Below are 25,878 nucleotides of genomic sequence, written 5' to 3'. Positions count from 1 at the left end.
AAAAAAAAAAAAAAAAAAGGTCTTCTCCAATATTAGTTGTGTATATGTTTGACATCAGGATTACTTACTTTGGTAGTGTGAACTTCAAATAAAGTTTAAAAAAAGCCAGTAGAGTTTGCAAAATGAAAGAGAACAGCAAGAGTGACAAGCCAGGTACTAAGGCTTCTGAGTAGGAGCTCAGAACCTATGCCATGTTTAGATGGGCCCAATGCTAGGCCAGGCACTGGGAATTCAGGAGTAGGAAACAGAACATGGATTACCATGAGTTCTGTGAGATCTTTTCTGGGTATGCCTACAGAGATACAGATAACACAACCAGAGACACTTGCATTTCCAGTGTACAACAACAGACACAGTAACCAAAGAGCAGCTGTCTCAGTGTCCTGCTCATAATCCATTTCTATGAGAGCCTAGAAGGCTCTACGTGGGCTTCAGATCCTATAGCACCTCAGCACAGATGGTAGCCTTGTTAGTAGGAGACAGCTCCAAAAGGCAGAGGACTGCTACCACCATTGCCCGGAAGAGGTCACTTGAAGTATCAATACAATCAATACCCAGTGCTGCTGCCTTCTGATTCCTGGGGAACTGCAGGCTGGCGAGGCTACCCCTCAGCACTTGCAGAGCCTTCTCTACAACCCCATGGGGGAGGCCCAGGTCCTTGCATATGACTGACAATGAGCTCATGACACCCTTATCACTATCTATCTGAGAACTGACTGTAAGTAAGGAAAGACTCCAGACAGTAACTGGTCATCTGTCTCATGAGTGGCCTATGGGTTAAGGAGAGATAACTCAGTCCCAGAAGCCTTCCTGACCCGGGAAGAAGCATATTTCTAACTCACCTCAGGGCAGTGTCAAATGGTCTTCTCCCGCAGGGAGAAAGAGCATGTCAGATGGTCTCCTGTGGGGAAAGAGTATGCTTCTAGCTCACCTTGGGGCAGTGTCAGATGATCTCCCGGGAAGTCAGAATTCTTGGGCTTGTTCTTACATTAACCCTTCCCTCCCTGAATGAAGAGTCATATCCCACCACAGACAGGCTCTGTGGGGACTGAGGTTCATCATTCAGAAACAGGCATCCTATACCAGCACCACAATTCTGGAAGGGGTCTCATTCAAGCTGAATGTATCCACAGAGGAGAGAAGCTGCTGCCTCAGTACACACAGAAAATAGCTGAAACCTATTACCACCCACGCACCCACCCCAGGCCATGATGCCAAGCCTGTCAGAAACAGATCCAGAAAGATGACCCTGAGCCCCCAGTGGATGGCCTGGGGTTCTCTGAAGCAGAGGATGAGCATTGAAGTGGCAGAGGTGGAGACTTGCTGTGGAGTCTTGGGGTCTGAGACAGGGCAGGGTAGCATGAGCAGCAACATTAGTGACCCCTAAGGCTTGAGCACCAGTCCCTGGATCCAAGCTACAGCAGGCCAGAATATGTTCATGCAAATCAAGAAAGCACCCTCAGTCCCCTTTCTTTTACTATTCTCTGCAGAAAGGCCCTGGGACAAATCATTCCTGCCTGTGCTTCAGCACTCTGCACCTGAAACCATCCCTACTCAGAGAGCACTGGCAAACAGCCAGGACCCAGATTACAGGCAAGTGTTGAGGTTGATAATCCCTTCAATCCCCAAAGAAGCTCAACACAACCACTAAGATCAGGTTTCCTCTAACACTTTGTTCTACATGTCCTGGAGGCAGACATAGTTTAGACAGAGTGAGAGAGAGACAAACTCTGTTGTGGTCTTTCCTTATTTTGCCAAGTGTGGTCTATCTAACCTTTTGTGGATAGAAGGTATCCCTATGTTGCCCAGGTTTGCCAAAGACTCATGTGTTCACACAAACCTCCTCTCCCAATGGCCACAGTAGCTGGGATGGTAAGTGAAAGCCTTCCCCCTGCAGGGATCTGCCTTAAGATAGTCATTGTCCTTTCTACCCTCCCAGTAGTGCACTGAAGATACATCCTAGGCATCCGCTTGTCCTTAACTCTTTCTTTTTTTCTTTTCTTGAACTCAGGGCCTTCACTGGTGGTTGTCATTTGTTTTCGTTTTTGTCAGCAGGATCAGGGTTTTGAACTTAGTGATTCATGCTTGAGAGATAGGCATTCTGTCACTTGAGCTGCGCTTCCAATCCTTTTGTTTCTCCTTCGTTGAACAGATATCACAATAATATATCAGAGTCAGAAACCAAAATAAACAAATAATGATAAATATAAATAAAATAATAAAAATAACCAAAATAATATGTCAATCAAATAGTTTCTACTTTGTACCTTAAAACCAAAGACACAACACATCATGCAAAAGGACACATGGTTAGACATCTTAACACCTATCAAAATACGCAAAGGCATCTGCTTAAATATTCAGCCAAACACACTGTTCTACTTGTCCTCTTTTCCCTGGGTTTTTCTCTTCTTTTCTTTTAAATATTTTTATTATCAAAAGGAGTTGCTACAGAACAAAGCCGTTTATGAATACAGCGTGTCTTGATCCATTTTACCCCCTTGTGACATTCTCACCTACACCTTCCCTCACTTTCTTTAATTTTTAGATTATGTATTAAAATTTTCTGCCACTTAACAAAGCAGTTTGTGTATACAATGCATCCTTTTTATTATTATTATTATAAAGGTGATGTACAGAGGGGTTTCAGTTATGTCAGGAGTGCATTTTGTTTTAAAGAATGTCACCTCTTCCCTTGCTCTCTCCTACTCTTTCCCTCCTATCCGCACCCACAAGTTATGTCATTCATTTTCAACATAGTTTCTAGCAAGAACCACTGCTGCATTTGTTCACCCTTTGTCTCTAATGTCTATTGTTTGCTTTGAGATTCTTGGTCACTTCATGTGTCTTGTTCTTAGGATGTTGCTGAGCTATGTAATGGATGGAGACTTCTTGGATGGTTCCTGGGTTTAGTCCCCCAGTTTACAGTGTCCACCGGAGAAACTAGGATTCTGTGATGGTGTCATCCTCTCCCACCCTACACTCTTCAGGACTGTAGCTTGGGCTTGGGTGATACATATAATCAATTGAGACTGAGAAAAGATGGTACATTCTGAAGTGAAGGTATTCTAATTTCTCCTTGTAACGCCCCTTACTAATGGTCATGTAATCTCTAATAGTTCAAAAACAGATTTTATAAGCAACTGCTCCAGTTGTTTCGTTCATCTTTGAAGATGGCAGTTGGACTTAACACCATTGTTCCTCATGTCATTCAAGTATTCTTGTATATAGTGTCATTACTATAGTATTAGAACTTATTAACATGACTACTCTTATTAAAAAAGACCCACTCTATGTATTCCATTTATTCATTTTTATATTTCATCAAAGTATTTCCATTTTCATATATTACCATCCCACTGACTAAGATTAGTTTCATGGTAAAGCTAACTTCATCAGTGATAAGTTCTACAGAAGTGGATTCTTTGCTGTCCTGTGAGTGAACTGGAAATATATTGTACAGAGTCTTTGATTAGTTTTCATTTTTTAAGTGAGTGTTTGCATTCCAAAACCTGCCATTGAATTCTAACATTTTTTTGGGGGGGGGTCTGGTTGTGGGGCCTGAACTCTGGGCCTGGGCACTCTCCCTCAGCTCTTTAGCTCAAGGCTAGTACTCTACCACTTGAGCCACAGAGCCACTTCCGGCTTTTTTTTGCTTATGTGGTGCTGAGGAATCGAACCCAGGGCCTCAGGCATGCTCTACCACTGAGCCATCTTCCCAGCCCTGAATTCGAACATTTTTTTGAGAACAAAATACCTTCTTTGTACTTTGTGACAAAAGTAGATGGGGTAAATATTTTTGGTTAGATTGATTTTTGTTTTCCAAGGTTTTTAATATTTTATGTTGCGGGCTGGGAAGGTGGCTCAGTGGTAGAGTGCTTGCCTTGCATGCCAGAGGCCCTGGGTTCGATTCCTCAGCACCACATAAGCAAAAAGAAAAAGCCAGAAGTGGCGCTGTGGCTCAAGTGGTAGAGCGCTAGCCTTGAGCTGAAGAGCTGAGGGACAGCGCCCAGGCCCAGAGTTCAGGCCCCACAACCGGACCCAAAAAAATAAAAAAAAAAATATTTTATGTTGCATACATTTTGTAGTGCATTGAAAATTCTGCTATCAGTATGTTCTTCAATTGGTACAACTTTTTAGTGAGTATTGATTCTGTAAGGGCTGACTCCTCTTCAGCGGGGTGACTTGTCCTAGGCAATGAAAATTTTGTAGCATCAATGATGTTCTTGTGACCTGAGGATTCTTCCTGTTGGTTTGGCTCTATTACTCCTTTAGTAGGATGGTTTTTAAAATATTTTTTTCCTGATGGCCCTGATAGATATGCTGTTAATTGTTATTCTCTGTTGGCTAATATATTTGAAGCTAATGAAGAATATTAAGAATGGTAGTCCTGGAAAATGTAAGGGAGCATGATTTAGAAGTCTGTTTGTAAGTTCATGAAACCTTTTGGCATTGGTATGCTATGTGTAATTGGGCAGAAAATGTAACAAAAAAGAAAACGCTGGGGCTGGGAAGGTGGCTCAGTGTTGGGAACCGACAGTAAAGCTCTAAGGTCATCTTGACCCCTGTGCTCACTTGAAGGCATGTACAAGGAACTGGCTTTCATGAAAAACACCAGATGCCCAGGATTGCTTTGCTATGTCTGCAGAGTTTGTTTTACTTTCTACCAGTTGACCTTGTTTTTACTGCACTTTGTTTTTATTAAAATTTTCCGTGTTTTTCTGCACTATGGTTACCTCTTGACTTCTAATAGTATATAATAGGGAAAGTTAAAAATAAACGGTGCTGCAGTCTTGAGCTGCAGACCTCCCGACCCCATCCTTTGTCTTATGTCTTTATTTTTCCGCATCCTCGCCCCCTAATTCAGGTTTCCCTTTCGTTGCCGGCAGGCTCCGGCAGCTCAGTGGTAGAGCGCTTGCTTTGTGTCCATGAGGCCTGCGTTTGATTCCCCAGCACCACAATAAGCGAAAAGAAAAAAAAGCCGGAAGTGGCGCTGTGGCTCAAGTGGTAAAGAGCTAGCCTTGAGCTGAAGAGCTGAGGGACAGCACCCAGGCCCAGAGTTCAGGCCCCACAACCGGACCCCCCTCCCCCAAAAAAGAAAAGAAAACGCTAATGATCACTTGCATTCCTTGTCAATGATAATTCACCATTCCAAGCCCCGTGGTTTTTCCCCCTTACCAAGGTACATTGAGTGTTTGAATGAAAGTAGTTGTTTACAGAGGCAACTCAGTCCATATTATACAGGTGCATGCCCTTGCCACTAAGTTTCAAAGCCATAATATAATAATGCCCAAGGGATTTCTGCATGTGGAAGGAGAAACAAGTTGAGGAGGTTGTATTCCTATGTCTTCGGTCATTTTACAGTTTGTACAGTTCTAGAATGAATTTTATCTGAGGTCATTTGTATTCATGTTCATCTACCAATTCCTGAGCGGAATTGCTAGCAGATCACATATAGCTGATCTGAATTTGTATAAAAACTCACTTTGTCTTGCAAATAATTTTCTTGCAGGAAATTTGATGAAGTCATGCTGAGTGCTCTGAAGTATAATGTACATTTCTCTGTTTTATTCACTGATCAAGACCCTCAGACTTACCAATGGTATGGTAGCCACCAGGCCTCCTGTTTACAATCCTGTCTTATCTCTTGTGTTGCTATTCTGTTTCTTTTAGTCATTCCTCAATCTCATCCAGAAGACTATGGTTCTCTACTTCACTCACCCTGTAGTATATGAAGCCAGCCACAACCAATCCTCTGCATGGTGCTCATACAGTGTCTGCCCTATACAACATGGAGGTCCAGCAGAAGACAGCGCATTAAGTGAACTTGAACTGATTTCCTGAGGAAGGCCCCAACCTGTTCTGAATCTGTTGGTGGGTGAAGAAGCTCAGTGTCTTCCTCAGTCCAGCTTCCTCTGATATATAGTTCTTTTTCTCCCTTGACTCCTCTCAGCAAGTCTACCTGCTACCCAATGCCTACCCTTGAACTCTGAGCTTTATTGGTAGACAGATTTCTTCCCTTACAGGAAGGAGATGGACCTGCAGAGATAAGTCTTTCAGTGTTTGTTCAGAGAAGTCTGGACACAATGTTGGTATTTAGATTCTTTGAGCCTTATTTTCCATGACCTTTCGTGCTCTTACATTTCTATGGAATGTTATTTCAATATAATTAATGAAACATTTGAAACTTCCTTTTGTGTAGCAGTATAGTTTTTCCCGGATATTTTGTAATGCAGTGAGGGATGGTGTCCAAGTCAAAAGAATTCACTATAATTTCTATGGAAATTTTGATGTCTGGGAACGGTATTATTTTAAATTCTGATATTAAAAATTAAGGTTGATAAGTTTTACATACTCCTCATTTGTGCTTACTCCAGTAACTGTACTTTATGTCTACCGACTAGTTGAAAACAAAAGTAGAATTTCAGATGTCAGCAAATTGTTTCCTCATGGAAACACATTGCACAGTTGAAAAATTGTGGGTGTCACTTTTAGATCTCCCTTTTACTTGTCTTTAGTATTGCCCTTGAATTCATTGCTGCTCATGGTCACCAAGCTGCTGTGGGATCCTTGGACAGGTCAGTTCTGTTGTTTTCTGGCTACTCAAGAATCACTTCACTGCATCTTCCTGCTTCTTGCAGAGGATAAAGGTCCACTGCCTGGGCAGCTGGTATGATTGTGGTATGCGGTTAATTTGAACCTACTTTTCAATGGATATCTATTCATGTTGTTCTAATGATTTGAAACTTTGAAGGTGAACAGGAATGTGTCCCCACTGTCTTCTGGTCTCCCATTATTACCCCCATCAGTGTTAGTAAGTTGTAATGCTTCCTGTTGTGTTCACTCTTGTGAATTATTATTTTCTTTCTCCCTCCCTCTTTCCCTTCCTCTTATTGATATTGGAGTTTGAATTTATAGTTTGTCGGGAAGTTTTCTACCACGTGTGCCACAATCTCAAAGCCCTGTTTTCATAGTTAATTATTGTGCTGTTCTTGCTTCTTTCACAGGTGGTAGTGCAGGAAGCTTCAATGGTGCTGACATAGGGTGGATGTTGCTGTCCTGAGGAGCTGTTCTGTGTAGATTCTACTGCATAGTGGAGATACTGGAACACCGGGACACAGAGATGTTTGCCATGTGACAATGGAGAAGTAACATTTCTACATTAAAAATCAGGGTGTGCTTTCAGTTCCTTGCTCAGGCACAACAAGCTTTCTAATTTCTGTTTAATGTGGTTTCATGAGGTTCTTGGTCTTTATTAGGATCATGGTTCAGGTGGGAGACATTGACCAAGTGTTTCTAGAAGACATAACTAAATGTTCCCTAATGTGGTGGGTACAGCTGCACTGATTTCTCTTCCATTATGAAATGGATTGCTGTACATACCACCTAGACTCTGTGCTGTTGAAAACACCCCCTGGATATTCAAACAAGTGAGTTCTTGACTTAGCCTGCTTCTGAGTTAATTAATCCCTGCCATGTCCCAACTGTTTTAAAAGAGCTAGAAAATGAATGGCCTGTGATATGTTTTCTTAGTTCACAGAACTGTGTAAAACCTTTGTCAATTTTCTTTTATGTTCCTTTGTCTCTGTGTAGAGCTAGGTAGTGAGAATCAGATTTCATCAACATGTCATCAATCATGAAGGATTAAAAACTGGCCATGATACCATTTGCTATTTAGCTATGGAATATATAGATATGCGATACATTCTCAAAGAGGCTGAACAGACTGTGAGGTTGAGAGAGATTCCAGCATATTTCGGAGGCATTGAACTCATCTAGGGAAGGGAGGTTCAGGCAAAGAGGTGGCATCTAGAAATGAGGTGTGAACTCTGGGTTCTATATTTATGGTTATGATTAAGATTTGTTTGGAGACATTTGAAAAGAACTGTAGATTGCTAGGAGAGTGTCATGAGTGGGCCAGCATGTTACCTCGGTGTTATTTGAGATTTCAGAATGAGATTTTGACTATGAGAGAAGTTCCAGCACTATGGGTATGGATGAGAACATATTATCAGTCTCTTGTTCCCTGGCTAGACCATAGAGTCAAAGAATTCTACCATCAAACGCTTTTGTCTTAGTGTGATCCAGACTCTCTTGACCCTGATTATTTTTAAATTAGCCATCTGGGCATTATTGCTGGTGATATGAAAATGGAGAAGAGACCATTCACGTGAAAGGTAGTGTTGGCAATGTCACTTCTCAGTGGTGGGTTATGATTTGTCTATGCGTGTACCCTCAAAGTTTCTCATCTACCACCTTTAAATGCCCCCTTCAGGTTAGTGAGTGCTACCATCCATAGATTTCCTCGAGAACTGGGCAGTTTAGTAGCACCAGATACTGTTCCTCTACTTACAGATCATTTCAGTTTGATCTTAAATTTGTCTTAAAATTTTAGAATAAAACTCGCATAGAAAGATTCTGTTTTGGAGCTCGAATGTAGTGTATTAAAGTGATTGTATGGGGGTTCCTTTGGACATATGTGAGGCAGTCTCTCTGTCCACAAGGGACTTCTTTGTCCTCATCTGTAAAGCATACACAGAGTTCTAACCCCACCCACCCCCTCACCTTCACCTTGCTGCTACTTCCACATATTGGTTGAGGAGATTATTTTTCTTGTTTACTTTTTATTAGAAAACCATAAGTCATTCTTTAGCTGGACTTTATAAATGTTTTGCCTCATTTTCTACTTTTACTATCCTTTATAATATTTTATTTTGCTGTCCCAATGTAGTGATATCTGAGATCTCTTAAATATATTATCTAACTTAACTTTCAAAACCATTTGAAAGTCTCTTCTGCTTATATTCATGTTTCCTTCAGGCTCCCCATGGACAGATGAATTTGTCATCTTTCAGTGTTCACACAGAAGGATTCCTGGATGCCAGTGATGCACTGCCATCTCCACTCCAAGATGCATGTTCCTATTCAGTCTTGACCACGTTTCGCATCATAGTTTTGTCCCCAAATGAACTTGGTTTTAAAATAGAATCCATCCATTTTTCTAATCTTATTTTAAGCAAGAAACTTAGGTGTAAATGTTATCCCCTCCCCCAACCTTCCCCCTCTTTATCTCCCTCCTCCTCCCCTCTTCTTCTTTTCTTCTTCAATTTTACTTTTCTATATTGTCCCCTTCAATTAGCCAGTGTAAAACAGGACCACTTATCTAACCTAATGTTCCTGGTATATCAAATGTCATGGTTGAGATTGTATATATTGATTGTGTTATTGATCTTGATTTCCATTTGTCTGTCCAAATGGATAAACTCATAGGATGTTCTTTCTCACACTATAGCCAATGCTGCTGTGATGGAGTTTAATACTTAGACACAGAAGAAGCATGTTTGTTTAGAATATCCTTGGATATTTTGATGCTTTATGAAATACTTTATATTACCCTCATATTACTGTTGAATAAATTTCTTTAGTTAAGAAGATGTTGTAAGATACTTTTTTCTTCTTATTGGCACTTTGGGTTGAAATTGGGCCTTCCTAAATAGATGTTGAGCTTTTTGACATATGCCCTAGGCCTTTTTGCTTTGTCTCTCTTTCAAGGTTTTATAATTCATATGAGTTGGCATGGGAATAATTTTTGTTTAAATTTTCTGTTAGGTTTGTACTACCCTGTGATGACTATTCATCACAGGGTTGTTGAGTTGGGTCCTCCTGACATTTTTTTTTTCTCCCAAGATGCTTTCCAACTGTAATCCTTCTTAATATCAGTCTCCCATTCGGAATTAGAATTGCAGGTGTATTAGTTACTGGGTACCTTAACTGACTCTTTAAATTCAAATCACCAAATTGTGTTCCTAATTGGTGTTATTGTACTTTGACCAGGTTCCAGATGACCAGATGACCAGAACTCCCCAAAACAGCACAAGGAGTATCTGCTACTTTCCAGCACTGAAGTTTTGGCCCATATTTTGTCCCTCCTTCTCCCAGAATGTTCCTCTCTCCTTGTTCCTCATATGTACTTTTAGGTAACCCAAAACACTGATGACTTAGAATCTAGTTCAATTTGATGTTATATTTGAAACAATAAGTTATTCTTAAACATAGTTTTGTGTGTATTTTAAGTGATATTTTCTGAGATATTGTCTCATTGTTTGAGAATCACAATATCGGTTTGATGCTGTTTTAAAATATGATTCATATTCACTTTGAGATGTTGATTAAAAGTTAGATTTAGATTTAGATCCAGGAACTGTTGGCTCATGCCTATAGCAGTAGCTATTCAGGGTCATTGTTTGAGTGGTTTACAGTCAGCCTGGGAAGAAAAAGTACCTGAAACTTTTGTCAACAATTAGCTACCAAAAAGTCAAAATTGGACCTGTGACTAAAGTTGTAGAGCACTAGCTTTAAGCACAAAGGCTAAAAACAGTGCTTTATCATACTTCAGGCATTTTACACCCACAAACATTAGGCTTGGGATCTTGTGCAATAGATTAGGTGATGATTCTCAGAATGTTATTTACTGCAACAGAAGTTTTGAATAACAAATCTACCATCAATTAGAATATATGTATTTATATCACTAAGTGTCAGGATTTGTATCTGTTATGATGTGAAGCTAAACTTTTCCCTGTAGGGTTATATAATGGAAGATTTGGGTGTCAGCTGATCAGACCTTGCCGTGCCTCTCTATGGGTTGTGTTCTAGTGAGTGATTAAGTCTGTGGAACTTGTAAAATCCTTACATAGAATTATAGCCAGCTAAGAAGTACCAGAGACTGGTACTTCTGAAACTCACAGGCAGTAACTAGTTGTCATTATTCTTGTGGCAAATGTTTGCTTTCAATCTCAGAGATCTGACTGAACCATGAGTATTTGATGAGGAAGGACTCAAATGCCAACCTAGATCTCCAGGACACAGATTGTGTGTGTGTGTGTGTGTGTGTGTGTGTGTGTATGCTATTCTAATGAAAACAAGCAAATAAATTATTCGTATTTTCTCTGATTTGAATCTACTCAGTGATATGAATGGATTCAGTGTATACTGAATCCATGAGCCATGTGTTGTTAACCTGTGGTCAGGTATTCATTTCTTATTGCTTCAACTACTTGTCATAATGTAAGAGATAATCTACTCTATCTTTGCCAGCTTGGGATGCCATAAAAATGTCATTGACTAGATGTTTTAAATAATCAGTGTTTTCATATGTATTCTGGAGGGTAGAATTTTAAGAGTTTGCTGCTTCATGATTTGTTTTCTTAGGAGGAATGATAGCTCTACCTCCTTGTAATTCCTTGGGAGAAAGAGAATAATGAGAGAGAGACAGGAGAGAGAACACTCTATTTCTTGTTTTTTGTTGTTCTTTTTTTTTTTTTTTTGGTCACTCATGTGGCTTGAACTCTGGGCTTGGGTGCTGTCCCTACACTCTTCAGCTCAAGGCGAGTGCTCTACCGCTTGAGCCACAGCTCCACTTCCAGTTTTCTAGTGGTTTATTGGAGATAAGAGTCTCACGGAGTTTCCTGCCCCGGCTGGCTTTGAACCAAGATCCTCAGACTCCTCAGTAGCTAGGATTACAGTTGTGAGCCACCAGCGCCCAGCACTCCATTTCATTTCTTAAAGTTAAGTAATTCTATTAGAATAGCTCCACTCTTGAGACTTCATCTCCTCCTTTTGTAAAAAAAAAAAGGTAAAGTTGGGGGGAGGGCGCTGGGAAGGTGGCTCAGTGGTAGAGTGCTTGCTTCACATGCATGAAGCCCTGGATTTGATTCCTTAGCACCACATAAACAGAAAAGGCCAGAAGTGGTGCTGTGGCTCAAGTGGTAGAGCACTAGCCTGGACCTGAAGAGCTGAGGGACAGTGCCCAGGCCCAGAGTTCAGGCCCTATGACTGACAAAAAAAAAAGTATGAAAAAGGTTTTATTGCTAATCAATTTCCAAAATGAGTCATTCAGGGGACTGTCTGGGTTACAAGTGTACCTTCTTGTAGGGTTTAGAGTTCTTTGCATTTACTTTGTAATTGGGTATAGTGAGTAGAAAGTCATGCATGGGAGCTTTTATAGTCTTATGTCTGAAAGAGTTCATTCCTGTTCCTTTTATCCAAACTCCTTTAAGAATAACTCATTCATAAGTATGACACAATTTTTAAGATAGACTGGAATATGTACTTAAGTTTATTCATCACCTTAAGGAAGATAGTTGCGTAATGCTGTGCTAAAAGGAACATCAAAACCATCACTGACATAATAGCGAAGGTAGGAGGAGGTATGGAAGAGTTTTGAAAGAGTTTTGAAAAATAACTATGAAAAATATTCGTAGTCATTCTATGTGGTAGGAAATTATTTAATTAGTGGGAAACAAAATGTGTGCAATTCTTTACATCTATTTGAGACTATGATCTAAGAAGACTATGATATGTAAGATTATGATACTTTTATGATAATTTCTAAGAATATGCAATGCTTGCTGCTTACAATTAGATTCCATGTGTAAAATTGCAAAGATGATACTTGGAGGAATAGTCTAACCGGCTTATACATTGTTCCTTATTTATGTTGAATTACATATACAAAATTAAAAACTAATGTTTATGTGCTTAATACCATATGCTAGCTTTATGCTAAGTGCTTTATTTTTCTGTCTTTACACAGAGACTCATCTCCTTGCCTATCACTGAGTATACCTGTATCTGGTATCTGGCTTGATGAGATTGCACACTTTGCTTGCTCATCTGCTGATAGTGCATCTACAACTGAAGACATTGTTGATTCATTGGACAAAGGTATTGAGCATCAACTATGAACCAGACAGTGCTGCAAATAGTAGAATTTTGCTGTAAAAATGATATATAAAGCCATAAACACTACCACCGCCACTACATCAACAACAGCACCAATACACCAAATGTTCACAAGTATCTGCAAAAAATGGAAAAGAGGCAAAGACTGAGTAGATTTATACTTTCTTTTATTCACTTATTATATATGCAATTTCTATCCTCCAGAACGAAATGCAAGACAAGAATAAGATTGTTTTCATGATTGATTTTATTTTAAATTGTTATAAGTCTTTAGTACTTTTATTTTCCCACAAGGCTTTTTTCTACATAACATAATACCCCTATTCCAATTAGTGAGTTAGCACTGATTGTTCACTTCCATCTCATTGAATTTCAGAAATCTTCTCAATAAAATTATTATTATTGTTGTTGTTGTTATTATTTGGTTGGTCGTAGGGCTTGAACTCTGGGCCTGGGCACTGTCCCTCAACTCTTCAGCTCAAGGCAAGAGCTCTACCACTTGAGCCACAGCACCACTTCTGGTTTTCTGATGCTTTATTGGAAAGTCTCACGGACTTTCTTGCCCGGGCTGGCTTTGAACCGTGATCCTCAGATCTCAGCCCCCTGAGTAGCTAGGATTACAGGAGTGAACCACCAGTGCCCTGCTTTAATAAAATTCTTAATAATGAAAGCATTGTACCCAGAAACATGCATTTCAGTAAAATGTCTTTTTAAAATGCTCTTTAATTAAAACAACCTTTTTAGAGCTGGAGCTATAGCTTAGCCATAGAATATATGCCTAATATATGCAAGGTCCTGTGTTTTATCCTCAGCACTCAAAGAAAACCTGCCTAGGCTGGCCTCCATCTCTGATCCTCCAGCTCTCAGCCTCTTGACTTGCGCTACTGGCATCTGCCTGAAAATGGAATTCTTTTTGTAGTTTCAAAATTTCCTATTGAGGGGTATTTTGCTATATATTTAAGTAATTTCTGATTTGGGGGAAATTAGCTTGTTTTGCCTCTCTTCCTTTTGAATCAGTCCTATGCCTGAGTTTTACATTTGAAGATAAGAGATTTGAAGAATTGATGATCATCAGAATTGGACCAAAACATTTTAGAATTTCAGACATAAACTAGTCAGTTACATGTTCGCTTTTCTTCAGCTTTTTTTTTGAGGCAAAATCTCACTTTGTATGGCAGACTCATTTGGAACGTGGCATGTAGGGTAGGTCGGCTGTGATCTCATGAATCTCAGCTTAGTCTTGCAAGTGCCGTAATAATAAGCAGTTGTTACCCTTCCCAACTCACAGCTCTAAGTTTAAAATTGAGTTCTAAGTCAAACCTTGGACAAGGAAACTGTAGGATAGTGTCACTGATCACATCACAGGTATTGACTTTTACTTGTATGAAGCCAAAACAACCTATCCAATAGCTCAATTCAATGAATATGACTTTATTGCTTCCAATCCTGTCATGCTACTCAATGGTTGCTAGAGGGCAGCAGAAGCCAGAAACAGGCAGGGAGAATAAACTTGATTAGCCAACATTGCTCAGTCATTCCTGACCTGGGAACCATCTTCTAGGGGGTCAGAAAGGCAAGTTTGAGTTCAAGGGGTCTACAATAAAGAGTTTACTCAATAAGCGGGGTAGAGCCATGCCATTATGGTTTAAGTGTGTGACGTGCACTTTGATCTGTTCTTTTGGGAGATTGAAACAAATGAAGATTAGGAGGAATCACCAAGTTTAAAACAAAAGGCTTGGGTAACTACGAGTCTATCTGAAGGAAAGGGCAAAGTTAATGCTGTGTGCACTTGTGTTATCAAAGCAGGTATCTTTTTAGGGACTTTGGATGTGAAAGGGGAGGGACAATATGACTAACAGATGAGCAGACCCCTATTAAAAGAGGCCATTTACAAAGGTGACAAGTGAAGTTCAGATGGGAAGGGAACAGACAGACATGACAGGATTGTTGTTGGGGGGGCACATTTTAGTACATTGGTTTCTAGCTTTTTATTGTAGAAGGAACACCTGGTCAAGAGACAGAGGACTTAGATTCCAAGCTCTCTTTTTAAAAATAGCTATAGTACCATAAATAAGTCATTTACGTTCATTGGACTTTGGGTTTCTCATAAACAAATTGGGGATCAGATAATGGATGAAATATGAGATATTTGAAATTCAGGGACTGGGTTGATGGGTGCTTAGCCCACATGATCACCAGTGACACTATGTAGACAAATTGAGACACCCATCTGACATAATCCTTCTGTAGTCTCTGCCCTTGTCTGGTGTGACTAGTGTTACAAACCTACCATTCCTCTGTGTGTAAAGAAACAAAGCCAGCGTACATGTTTCATATTAAGCATTTGTGTGAAAGGAACAGAAAGACAAGGTTTCCTGTGATACTTTGATTCTGTTTTAAATAGACATGTCTCTTTGTAACATCTTTAAAAGATTTGTAGAACAATTCATTAAAATTCCCCACTACAGCTTAAACATTTGAGTTATTAATACTTTGGGTCATGGGGTTGAGAAGGCGTTCACAGATAATAAGGATAGCTCAAATTTCTAAAACTAGAGCTTATGCTTCAGAATTCCACAGTGATAATATAATGATAAATGCAATGTCAAAGGACCACCGTTTCCTCTCTTCCAACAATCAGTACATGACCAAAATAACTTTTGTTTTCAAAGGTCTTTTAAATTACATGTAAGATTGGCTCAAAATGGACCTTACTGCAATGTGACTTGTTTACCTTTATGACAAACTGAAGTTAATGTATAAATCTAAAGAGGCTATTTGGAATTATCACAGTACAATTTTTTGGATAACCTCTCTTGTGAGTATTTTCTTGTAGCATGTAGATATTTAAAATTATCAAGCAACTTTAAAACTGTATAAAGACAAAAATCTGAACTTTAAAAAATGTAATCTAATATAAAACTTACATAAGAATTAAAATGATTCAGAGTCAAAATGATTTTTAAAGCTGCAAGATACCACAGACATTGTCTGATACAATGGCCTTTCTTGGCCTTTCCCTACAAAGAAATCTTTTAATTATTTTCTTTCTGTGATTCAACATTTTTAAATAGTTTGTTCGCCTCTCTCCCAACACTTCTTCAATGATAATTAAGTTTTCTATTTTAAATAAACTGGAAACACATACAACTACTCATCTCCATAACATGGTCAAAGCAGTATCTTTGCTTAGTTTTGAACAGTTTCTTATGTCCTTAAATTCACTCATTTCCTATTATAAAGTATCAAGTTTGCTGTTAATTTTTTAAATCCCATGATAAATTTCATGTGATTTGCTAAAACAGTAAAGAAATGAAGTAAAATGGCTAAAGCAAAAACACCATCCTGAATATTGAATTTCAACAAATCTGTGCCTTAAAAAAACCCTCTGCATTTGTATTTTTTTTTTAATCAGAGGCTAAGCCCTTGGTAAGTCTATCAGCATCTGTACTTTCCCACAACTCTCATGTAGATGCAAGCCCAGTGCTTTCCTTATAGTATTGACTGTGGCCTCTTTTGTAAGCTTGTTCATTACAATTTATGGTAATTAAGAATTCCAGTTGATATTTCTTAAAAAAAAAAGGTGAATCTGGACCATTTGGGTTGATTTTTTTTTCTTTTCTCCTTAGGTGGCATTTAAACTAAACAGGTAGAAAGTTTAGGAGACATTCCAGGTATGATCTGCACAGAATTAAATTATAGATGTTTTCTGAAAAAAATTTCAAATTAATGTTCTCTACTCTTTTTGAATCATTTGAGATTGAGAATTATTTTGTTTCATCAGTGTGTCACATATGACGGTCAGCAAGTGAAGTTTATTACTTGAACGTTATTTCACAGAAACTCATAAAGTTAAAAAATACTAATTTCTTATTCCATAGAAGCCAGGTAGTAAAATTGTATTTCTGTATTTATTGATTTCATAAGTAGCTCCTCCCTCTCTAGCCTACAAACACGGTATTCAAATTGGAAGTTTTTAGAGTTAGGAGAGAAAACCTATTTTGAGCATCTTGAAAATATTAGCGAATAGTTGACATACTCTTTTACTCAGGAAGTACACTCTTCCTGGTATGCAAAATAATATATCTCTTACTGTCCCTGCCAAGATGCTGGAATCTCGTTATCAAAAAGGTTTTTTTTTTAAATAAAATTATGTCGCGTTGGTGGGCAAATGCAATGATTTATCAGCACAACCAAGCCCATGTGATCTATTTTGTTTGCCAGCCTGACTAGTAGAGAATTGAGATGAGAAGAAAGAAAGATAAAAATTGGAGAAGTAGTGAGATGGACAACGGGATTCAAGACACCCAAGTGACAAGCTGTAACAACCAGATTTTTCTATGGAGTCACCAGGAGCCTGGAGTTGGTGGCATAATAATGGAATGACACCAACAGCAGTTTAGAAAATAGTTGTACTTAGAGAGTTTTCTAATAGGATTTGCATTCTGAGGAAAAGCATGTCCTTAAGGATGCATGTTATTCTGAAGCTCCATGGTTTTATTCCTGCTTCAGATGTTGGCTCCATAGAGGGGCCCTATCTGTTACACCTTGATTTTGAAATTGCAGTCAACACTATAGGAAACTTTAAATTCAAATTTATATTTCTTAAGAATAAATAATGAAAGAATCTTTATATTTTTGTTTTGTGTTCCTAACCCAGACTATTTAGAGAAGGTCCTTTTCCCAAACAAAATCAAATTGGTTTCACTCAGCATTCTTAATCTTCCTTAGACAACAGGACTTTTAGAGTTTTTTTTAGTAATTCTGTAGCTCCTCCCGAGTCAGCTCATGATGAAATCTGGCCTAGAAGCAAGTTTCCAATTCCTTCTCAGATGCTTAACTCAAAATGCAGGCATCCTGAAAAATGAAAAATATGCCTATAATAATAGCAACTCGGTCCCACATTTCTTTGTTGAAGGCTTTTCACGAGTCAGGGGCATCCATGCCTCAAGTACAGATTTTAAGGTGATACCAACTGTCATCAAGAGATCAAATTATATACAAGTTATAGGCACTGGTCAGGATCCCCCAGAGGTGCACCTGGATTCAAATTCCATTCTTCCTTTTTAGTGGCTGGGTAGGCTTGGCTTCTTTATCTGTGTGCTGTAGACATGTGTGAGATGAGAGACTGGAGTGGTGGAGTTATGGCAGTATTGGCCAATAGCTACAAACTTTTTGAGAATAATTATTTGTTCAAGATACCCGTGATTCACCATGGTGAGTATTGTTAGTGGCAATGTACTATATTTTTGGAAATGATTGAGAGTACGTTTTAAGTTGTATCATCACAAAAATGTACATTAAGTAATTTATATGTTGTGTGGTCTGATTTAGCTTTCCCACAATATATACATAATTGAAAACATAACGGTGTACATGGTGAATACCTACTCTTCTGTAAATTAAAATGAGAATATCTCAATAATAACTAAAGATTTAATAGATTGTTATGGGTGGTAAAGGAAGGGAGCATGTACCAGCGCAGATGGCCACCTCTATCAGCTGGACTGTGAAGTTCCTGGCCTTATGTCTTGACCTGCTGACCATGAAGAACTTTCTCCAGCATCAACATCAGACTCCTCTGAGATGAATCAGACAACTGAGATGAATTAGGACAATAATAACAGTACTCAATAATCCTGTCTAAACACAGACAAATATAAAAATTAATGCCCCCCCACGAAAATGACCAAACACTCTTCTCTCCTGAATAAGAGGAGCATGTATAATTTCTTTTTTTTAACTAACATTTTTTTTGTCAGTTGTGGAGCTTGAACTCAAGGCCTGGGTGCTATCCCTGAGCTCTTTTCCTCAAGGCTAGTGCTCTGTCATTTTGAGCCACAACTCTACTTCCAAGTGCTTATTATTTCCTTACCATTTAAACATCTAGTCTTATTCTACTCTTCCTGCTTTCTAGATAATAATTACTGGAAATCAATTATAGAATCACCTCTACTTTCTACCAGCTTCCAATCTGGATCAACATTCCACTTCTGTGAATTTCTCCCCAACCATTGAAACATGAGCCTGCACCCGAGTCTTTGCTTACACTCACTGGCTGTGAAGCCACATCATTCATGGTCCTCCAAACAGTATCAAGCCATTACACCCAATCTCCCTTGGCTAAAGTCATGATGGTGTTTGGCTTGAGGGCGCACATATGAGGAGTGAGCTAGTTAGTCCATGTTTTAATGCTCATTGAGTATTATATATTCAGCCTTTCAGAGTTTTGTAGACAGAGATAAGGAAACTCAGAGGTTCTGAAGCTAGGAGGTGGTTCTGGTTTTCTTTCTTAGTTCCAAAGCCTATTTGCTGCTATAACACATTGTTCTGCTTTTATTCATCTCTGTTTCTCTTCCATCCCTCTCTTTAGGGGGTAACTTGATTTGCTCCTGGGATTCTGTATCTATCTTGATCTATATTTAAATAAAAATTCCTTTCCTAACATAAATTTTGTTATAGGTACAAGCATTTCAAGCTGCACAATGCTTGCCACTGTCAGCATTCTGTTAGGCTTATCAGTGGTAATTCAACTTGTTTGGGTTTTTGCTTTTTAAATGCCTTTTAAAGTCTAATTTATGGTACATAAATTCAGATGTGTTCCTGACAGTATATTTTTTTAAATGTTCTTATTGTTTGTAGGTTATTGTTTTTTTCATTTCCCAACTAATGTGACAAAACTTTCATTGTCCTATCATAAAGCCTGATGATCAGCAGAGGGAAAGCAGATATTGTAAAGATTTTTGAGATCTTAAAAAATAATAAAAAGGCAACCAAGTTTCAGAAACTAACTGGGACCACTAGAACATTGGTTGGCTCACTCATGAAGGATTGGTACACAGGACTGTTTGCTGGCTTACTGTTTATTGTCCTTTGTTTCTTTCAAGAACTCTTTTGATGGTTTAGGAACATCTATAAGTAAGCAGAACAAAACACTCAGATTACAGAGATTAATGCATGACTAATCTATAAATAGTTTAATCACGCTCATGTGATCAATCACCCATTTTTAACTATGAGCTTATGAAAATGTAAATCTCCAATCCTCTGGTGTATGCTGAATTTTTCCTCAGAAAGATGTTTGAGGAATCACATCATTAAAATACTTATCTTCCAGGGCTGGGAAGGTGGCTCAGTGGTAGAGCGCTTGCCTTGCATGCATGAGGCCCTGGGTTCGATTCCTCAGCACAACATACGCAGGAAAAAAACAGCCGGAAGTGGTGCTGTGGCTCAAGTGGTAGAGTGCTAGCCTTGAGCTGGAGAGCTCAGAGACAGCGCCCAGGCCCAGAGTTCAGGCCCCATGACCAGACCAAAAATAAAAATAAAAATAAAAAATAAAATATTTATCTTCCATCTCAAATTGTCCTTTCTTTTATTCTTATTACATGATAATGTTTAAGATTTTGTCAGAGTACTCAAAAGTTTCAAGAGTGTTTTAATGGAGAAAGCACAGAGAGTTCACTTATTTGGGGGAAATAATTTTAAGGTGTACTATAGAGGTTTTAAAGTTGTTTTGTTGCTGAATGAGAATTCACTAAAATAGCAGAGTACTAATTTATTAAGACAGTACCCTTGACTTGCTCAATGTTACAAGGCCTAACAAACACAAAGAATCAGTATAAAATCACAACTCAAATGCTAATGATTTTCACATGGCATTTTCTGCTACAAGAATGCAAAAGAGGGCTGGGAAGGTGGCTCAGTGGTAGAACACTTGCCTTGCATGCATGAGGCCCTGGGTTCGATTCCTCAGCACCACATAAGCAGGAAAAAAAAGCCGGAAATGGCGCTGTGGTTCAAATGGTAGAGCGCTAGCCTTGAGCTGAAGAGCTGAGGGACAGCACCAGGCCCAGAGTTCAGGCCCACAACCAGACCCCCCCCCCCGCAAAAAAAAGAATGCAAAAGACTACTCATGGTTAAATGGAATGATCTCTAAGTAGAAAATATACTCACATGGCCAAACAAACCACTACATGGAAGAGTAAAAAGTACAAAAACTGCTTTACAAAGAAAGTGCTTTTTCAAAGATTAATAAATTAACCCCCATTTTTGGAATGAGGAGATGTGATTATGAGTAAGGACTAGTTGGCTTTACATTAAGAAAAAATCTAATTACACTATCTTTACAAAACTAATTTAGATGCTTAACTGAATTGGAAATGTGGTCGTATATTATAAAGTATTTCTCTTCACCACAAAAGTTCCACATATTAAGGATTTACACACTCCAGAGGCAGGGGTTATTAAATCTAGAAACACTTCCTTGTTTGTTTGTTTATTTATTTTTCCTGAACAGTAACTCTTCTAAAAAGGATTTCAAAAACCTTGAGTAGCATTATCATACTCTGCAATGAAATTCTTCAGCTCTTCAATACACCGCTTACCTATGTCTTGCAAATTCTGCCTCAGAGCAAACTGTATAGTCTGTTCTAATGAGGGTTCTTTTGCAATCAGCATTTTCACCACCATCCCGAAAGTTTCACAGTCTTGCCTGTAAATCCGTTCAATCTCCTTCATTTTTGATGCTATTGCTTTAGAGCGACTGTCTAGCTGAGCATCTTCAAATAATTCTATCCAATCCGTTGTGTTTGACTCAGGTTCTTCAGGCTTCTCAGTGACTAATGGTACAGCAGGTACCCTCTTTGAGGAAGGAAGTGCTGAAGAGCTCCAAGTTGAAGTGTCTCCTGATGTTTTCAAAGACTGAGCAGATCTCTCTCTTCTTCTGTGCTGAGACTGGTGGAATGAATAAGGTTTGCTCCGTTCTGGAGAGTAGCTTCTGCTGCCAACACTGGAGCCAGATCTGCTGTGTGGAGAGTCCTTTCGACCTCCAGGTGACTCTCTGAAAAATGCAGCATCCCTTTTATGGGGATAATGATCCCACGAATAGTGTGAAGTGTAGAAACTGTTGCTTCTAACACCATCTCTCTGGTCCCTCATAGTGGCTAGACAGCAAATAGAAAAGAACCAGATAATCAGAGCTTTAATCTACTGATGTAAACTATGGTTACTGATCCATTTTGAAATAAAATACATTTTATTTCATGTTTGCTGCTGGATAGACACATTGTTTTTTCCTCTGAACTTTATGTTCTCCTGGGATTAATCAGTTTCAAAATCATCAAATGACTTAACATTTCTGTATTCCTAGCATTATCACACTCTACATATCAACCATCTGTTTCACTGCTTTCTACTATCTTTTCAAAGACTAACTTTATTGTGAAGTGAAAAAGTATAGTTAATCAGAAAACATTAATTAAACTCTGTAATACTGTAAAATTTTCTATGCTATTTCCCATAGATAAAGCCTTTCTCTATTCCAGTTGCTTGCTTATGAACAGCATTCCCTAACTACTCTGGAGAAGATAAATGAATGGGAGATTCATTTATGTTAATTACCTAGATGAAATTAACTTGATGTTGTTTTTGGAAATTTTGTTTGTATATTCTCTTTTCTTTATCCTTGAACAATGTTTTGGGTTTGTTACAGAATACCTGGATTGTTATCTTTGCACATAATTTAAATATTTCTCTATTGCATTTTCTGTGTTCTCTAGAAAAATAAATTCAAGTCCACTGTCAAAGGCCAGCTCTCAGTACAAACCTCTAGTTTTAAATTTTCTCTTTATACCCAAGGTTGTTCAATTTCATGGAAATTTCTTAAGCATGGCTTTACTAAATATTATCTGATAATACCATCTTAAAGTGCTCATATCTACCTTTACAATTGTACAAAAATTCCATTTTTCAAATATTTCTTCTTGACCTTTCCCTCTCATATCATTTATGGGAACTCTTACACACGAGTAAGTACTAGGAGACCCAAGGAAGATGGTAGAGGAGAAGCTGGAGGCTAAACAAGCTCTCACACAGAAAGCAGTTTTAGAGTTCCAGTGAACAGTCCTAGGCTAGAGAATCACACCAAGTGTGCCATCACAGTACAGAGAGTTTGGCCAGAGAGGGAAAATCCAGGCAGCTTGGTCAAGGAGACAGATCTGAGCACTTGCTGGTAGCTGCAGCTGTGGCAGCTGCAGCCACCATACCAACAGAGAAAGTCTGGGACAAAGGCACCAGAGGTATCATGCGAGCGGATTCTACTCACTACCAGCAAGAACTGACAAGGAGCAGAAATCTTCATCCTGCAGATCACATACCAGGGACAGCCCAGGAACCAAGAGTCTGGCATGAGTAGAGCCCTGACATCCTCACTCCTTCTCATGAAGGGAAGCCTCAGTACGAAGGCAGCTCCTCCCCCACCACCAGAGAAAATCTCCATCTTTGATATGGACAAAGGCCTGGCCGAACAACTAGCTCCAACCCAGGCCTTGGAAGGAAACAATTGGAGCCATTAGCAAGTCACAGGAACCTGACCTAACCTGCCAGGCTTAGCTCCACACAGGGGAAAGTCACCCTGCCCAGGCAGAGAAAGCTCTGCCCCCGGAAGAGTGACTTTCTTCACTGGGTAAACAGAGCCAGAGGCTGCCCCTCCCCATGCTGCAGCCTAGACAAACAATTGAAACTCAGTAAACATAAGCCCTGAGAATGGCTCCAGGCTGGGCTCTGTGTGTGTCTCAGGAGCTAGCCTCTCAGGGAAAAGCTACTGTTTGCTGAAAGGCCTCACCCCTACCCAGAACCTAGCCTCATCACAGCATCTCCAAACTAGAGGAACCAGCCATCTCCCTCTTTTGTGATACTCAAAGCAGAACTCCCTCCCACTGAACTAGCCGGGGAGGAGGATCACTAAGTCCTGGGTAAGGCAGAGCTGTCTGCCTGGCTCAAACAATCCAACTTAAGAAACCAATCAAGCCACAGGAAAACCAAACACCAGAGACCCTACCAAGAGACTGGTTACTGACACAGGGGACATACAAGATCTTCCTCCTCCCACTAGAAAAAAAAATCAACGAACTCTTTTTTCTACCTATTTATTATTTTTTGTTTTCTATTTTTTTCCTTTTTTCTTTTACGATTTTTATTTTAGGAGTGTGTGTGTGTGTGTGTGTGTGTGTGTGTGTGTGCTTTTCTTAAAATCTCTTTTTGACCTTTTCTTTTTCTTTTCTCTTTCTTTTTTCTGTGACTTAATTGCTGTTCTGCTTATCCACAGATATGTATCCATTGTTGATTATTAGACCTTATACCTCATCATGTACATACTAAATCCAGAAACTTATTATTCAATTCACAACCTCTTAGGCTTAGCTTCTTTAATAGTAGTATTATTTCTTTATACTTATATAACTTTCAATATTCCAATTTTAAGAATTATTTTTCATTTTTTCTTTTTATCTTTCCCCTCCTCTCATCCTATCCTTTTCTTCTCTCAATATCATTTCTTTATACTTACATAATTTTAAGTGTATAATTTTTTAAATTTAAATTTTTGTTTTTTCATTTTTCTTATTTTTTTAAATCTCTCTCTTATCATTCTGTCCTATCATTCTGACTTGGTTAAATTCACTCTCCTTTTATCTCTCCACATCCCTCTAATCCTATTTTTCCCCACAATTCTCCCTAAACCTAATAATTTCTGGTTTGCTGAATCCCTCTTGGATGTTCTTAGCTCATTAATCCATAGTTGTTTGATGTTGAATAGATTATATCTTTTGAACTAGATTGTATCTGCCATTTTGACTGTGCAACTACAGGGTTCTGGTTGTGCTTGCCTTAATATAGTGTTCTAGCACAAAATTGGTGTTATTTTCATGTCAAATGGGCAAAACAAGACAGAGAAACACAAGAAAAAATGACAAGTCCGGGTATCTCAGCTCCCACTCAGGATAATCAGGTGAGAGAACAGTTAATAACCCAGAGGAGAGTTCTCAAAAAGCCCTACAAACACTACTGGTAAACATGGTGAATGAAAAGACTGTAAACCTGCAAAGGACTCAGTGTGAGTGTGATAGGGTGCAAGACAAGGCAAACCAAAGAGTAATACAGGAACTTCACGAGCATGTTGAGGCTAGCCAAAAATTAATACAGGAATCTCATGAGCTTGAGAAAGCTACTCAAAAATTAATACAGGAATTGTGTAATCAGGCTGAGAACAGTCTAAGAGAAAGACAGGAATTGCATAAGCGTGAGGAAGCTAACCAAAGAGTAATACAGGAATTGCACGAGCGGGATGACAATAGACAAAGATCAATAGAGACATTCATGGAATCCATAAACAGACAGCTGAAGGAATCCAGTGAGACCACAAAGGGAATGCTGAATGGAGCCCATCAGAAGGAAAGGGAGTCCAAGGAAACCATGACTAATCAACTAAGTGATTTAAGAATAAACATTGAACACCAAATTAAGGAAGTAAAGAAGTTCATACAAGATCTAAAACAAAGCTCCTACAAAGAATTTGAAGCCATCAAAGCTGACCAATTATAAGGAAATGAAATAAAAAACAAAATAGAAAGGCTTGACAGTAGGTTAGACCATGAAGACGATTGAATCTCGTGTATTGAAGACAGTCTAGCTATTATAAAGAAAGAACATACAGCTATCCAAGACAAATTCAAGAAATATGATAGATCTATTCAACATTTGGAAGACACCATCAGAAGGCCTAATCTGAGGATAATGGGTATAGAGGAGAACCTAGAGACAGAAGTTAATGGTCTAGGAAATTTATTTTAACAGGATCCTAGCAGAGAACTTCCCAAACATGCAAGAAGACAGGTCTATTCAGATACAAGAAGCTTTTAGAACCCCAAATAGACCAGATCAGAACAGGACATCCCACTGTCACATGATAATTTGCACAGGATCAATTCAGACCAAAGAAAAGATCCTTAAAGCTGTCAAGGAGAAAAGATTAATCTCTTATAAAAGAAAACCAATTATTATAACAACTTCAGATTTCTTACCAGAGACAATTAAAGCAAGAAGAGCCTGGAATGATGTATGCCATGGCCTAAAGACAAACAACTATCAACCAAGAATACTGTACCCAGCTAAACTCCCCTTCATAACAGAAGGTCAAATAAAAACCTTCCACAGCAAAGAAAAACTGAAACAATATATCTCCACCAAACCAGCCCTACAAAAGATACTTAAAGATGTCCTACATATAGAAAACCAACAAGACCACAATAATGACCAAGAAACCACACCCAAACTGAGAATCCAAGAACCATAGGAAGA

At 38.8% G+C, this 25,878-nt stretch overlaps 1 protein-coding gene across 1 annotated transcript in view; it reads right to left on the bottom strand.

Moving 5' to 3' along the window:
* The window catches only part of LOC106001323 (semaphorin-4D-like), a 55,552-nt gene extending 33,871 nt beyond the window's left edge, over nucleotides 1–21,681 (bottom strand). The window contains exons 1-2 of the mRNA XM_013036434.1: nucleotides 21,129–21,681; nucleotides 19,605–19,656 (exon numbers count right to left, since the gene is read on the bottom strand). Coding sequence (XP_012891888.1) covers nucleotides 19,605–19,656; nucleotides 21,129–21,681 — 605 coding nt within the window. The remainder of the gene's footprint in view (nucleotides 1–19,604; nucleotides 19,657–21,128) is intronic.
* Between the last annotated feature and the right edge of the window lie 4,197 nt (nucleotides 21,682–25,878).

This window comes from Dipodomys ordii, unplaced genomic scaffold (genome assembly GCF_000151885.1).
Source record: "Dipodomys ordii isolate 6190 unplaced genomic scaffold, Dord_2.0 Scaffold286, whole genome shotgun sequence".
In the NCBI taxonomy this organism is placed as follows: Eukaryota; Metazoa; Chordata; class Mammalia; order Rodentia; family Heteromyidae; genus Dipodomys; species Dipodomys ordii.
This window is presented reverse-complemented; position numbering and strand designations above follow the sequence as displayed.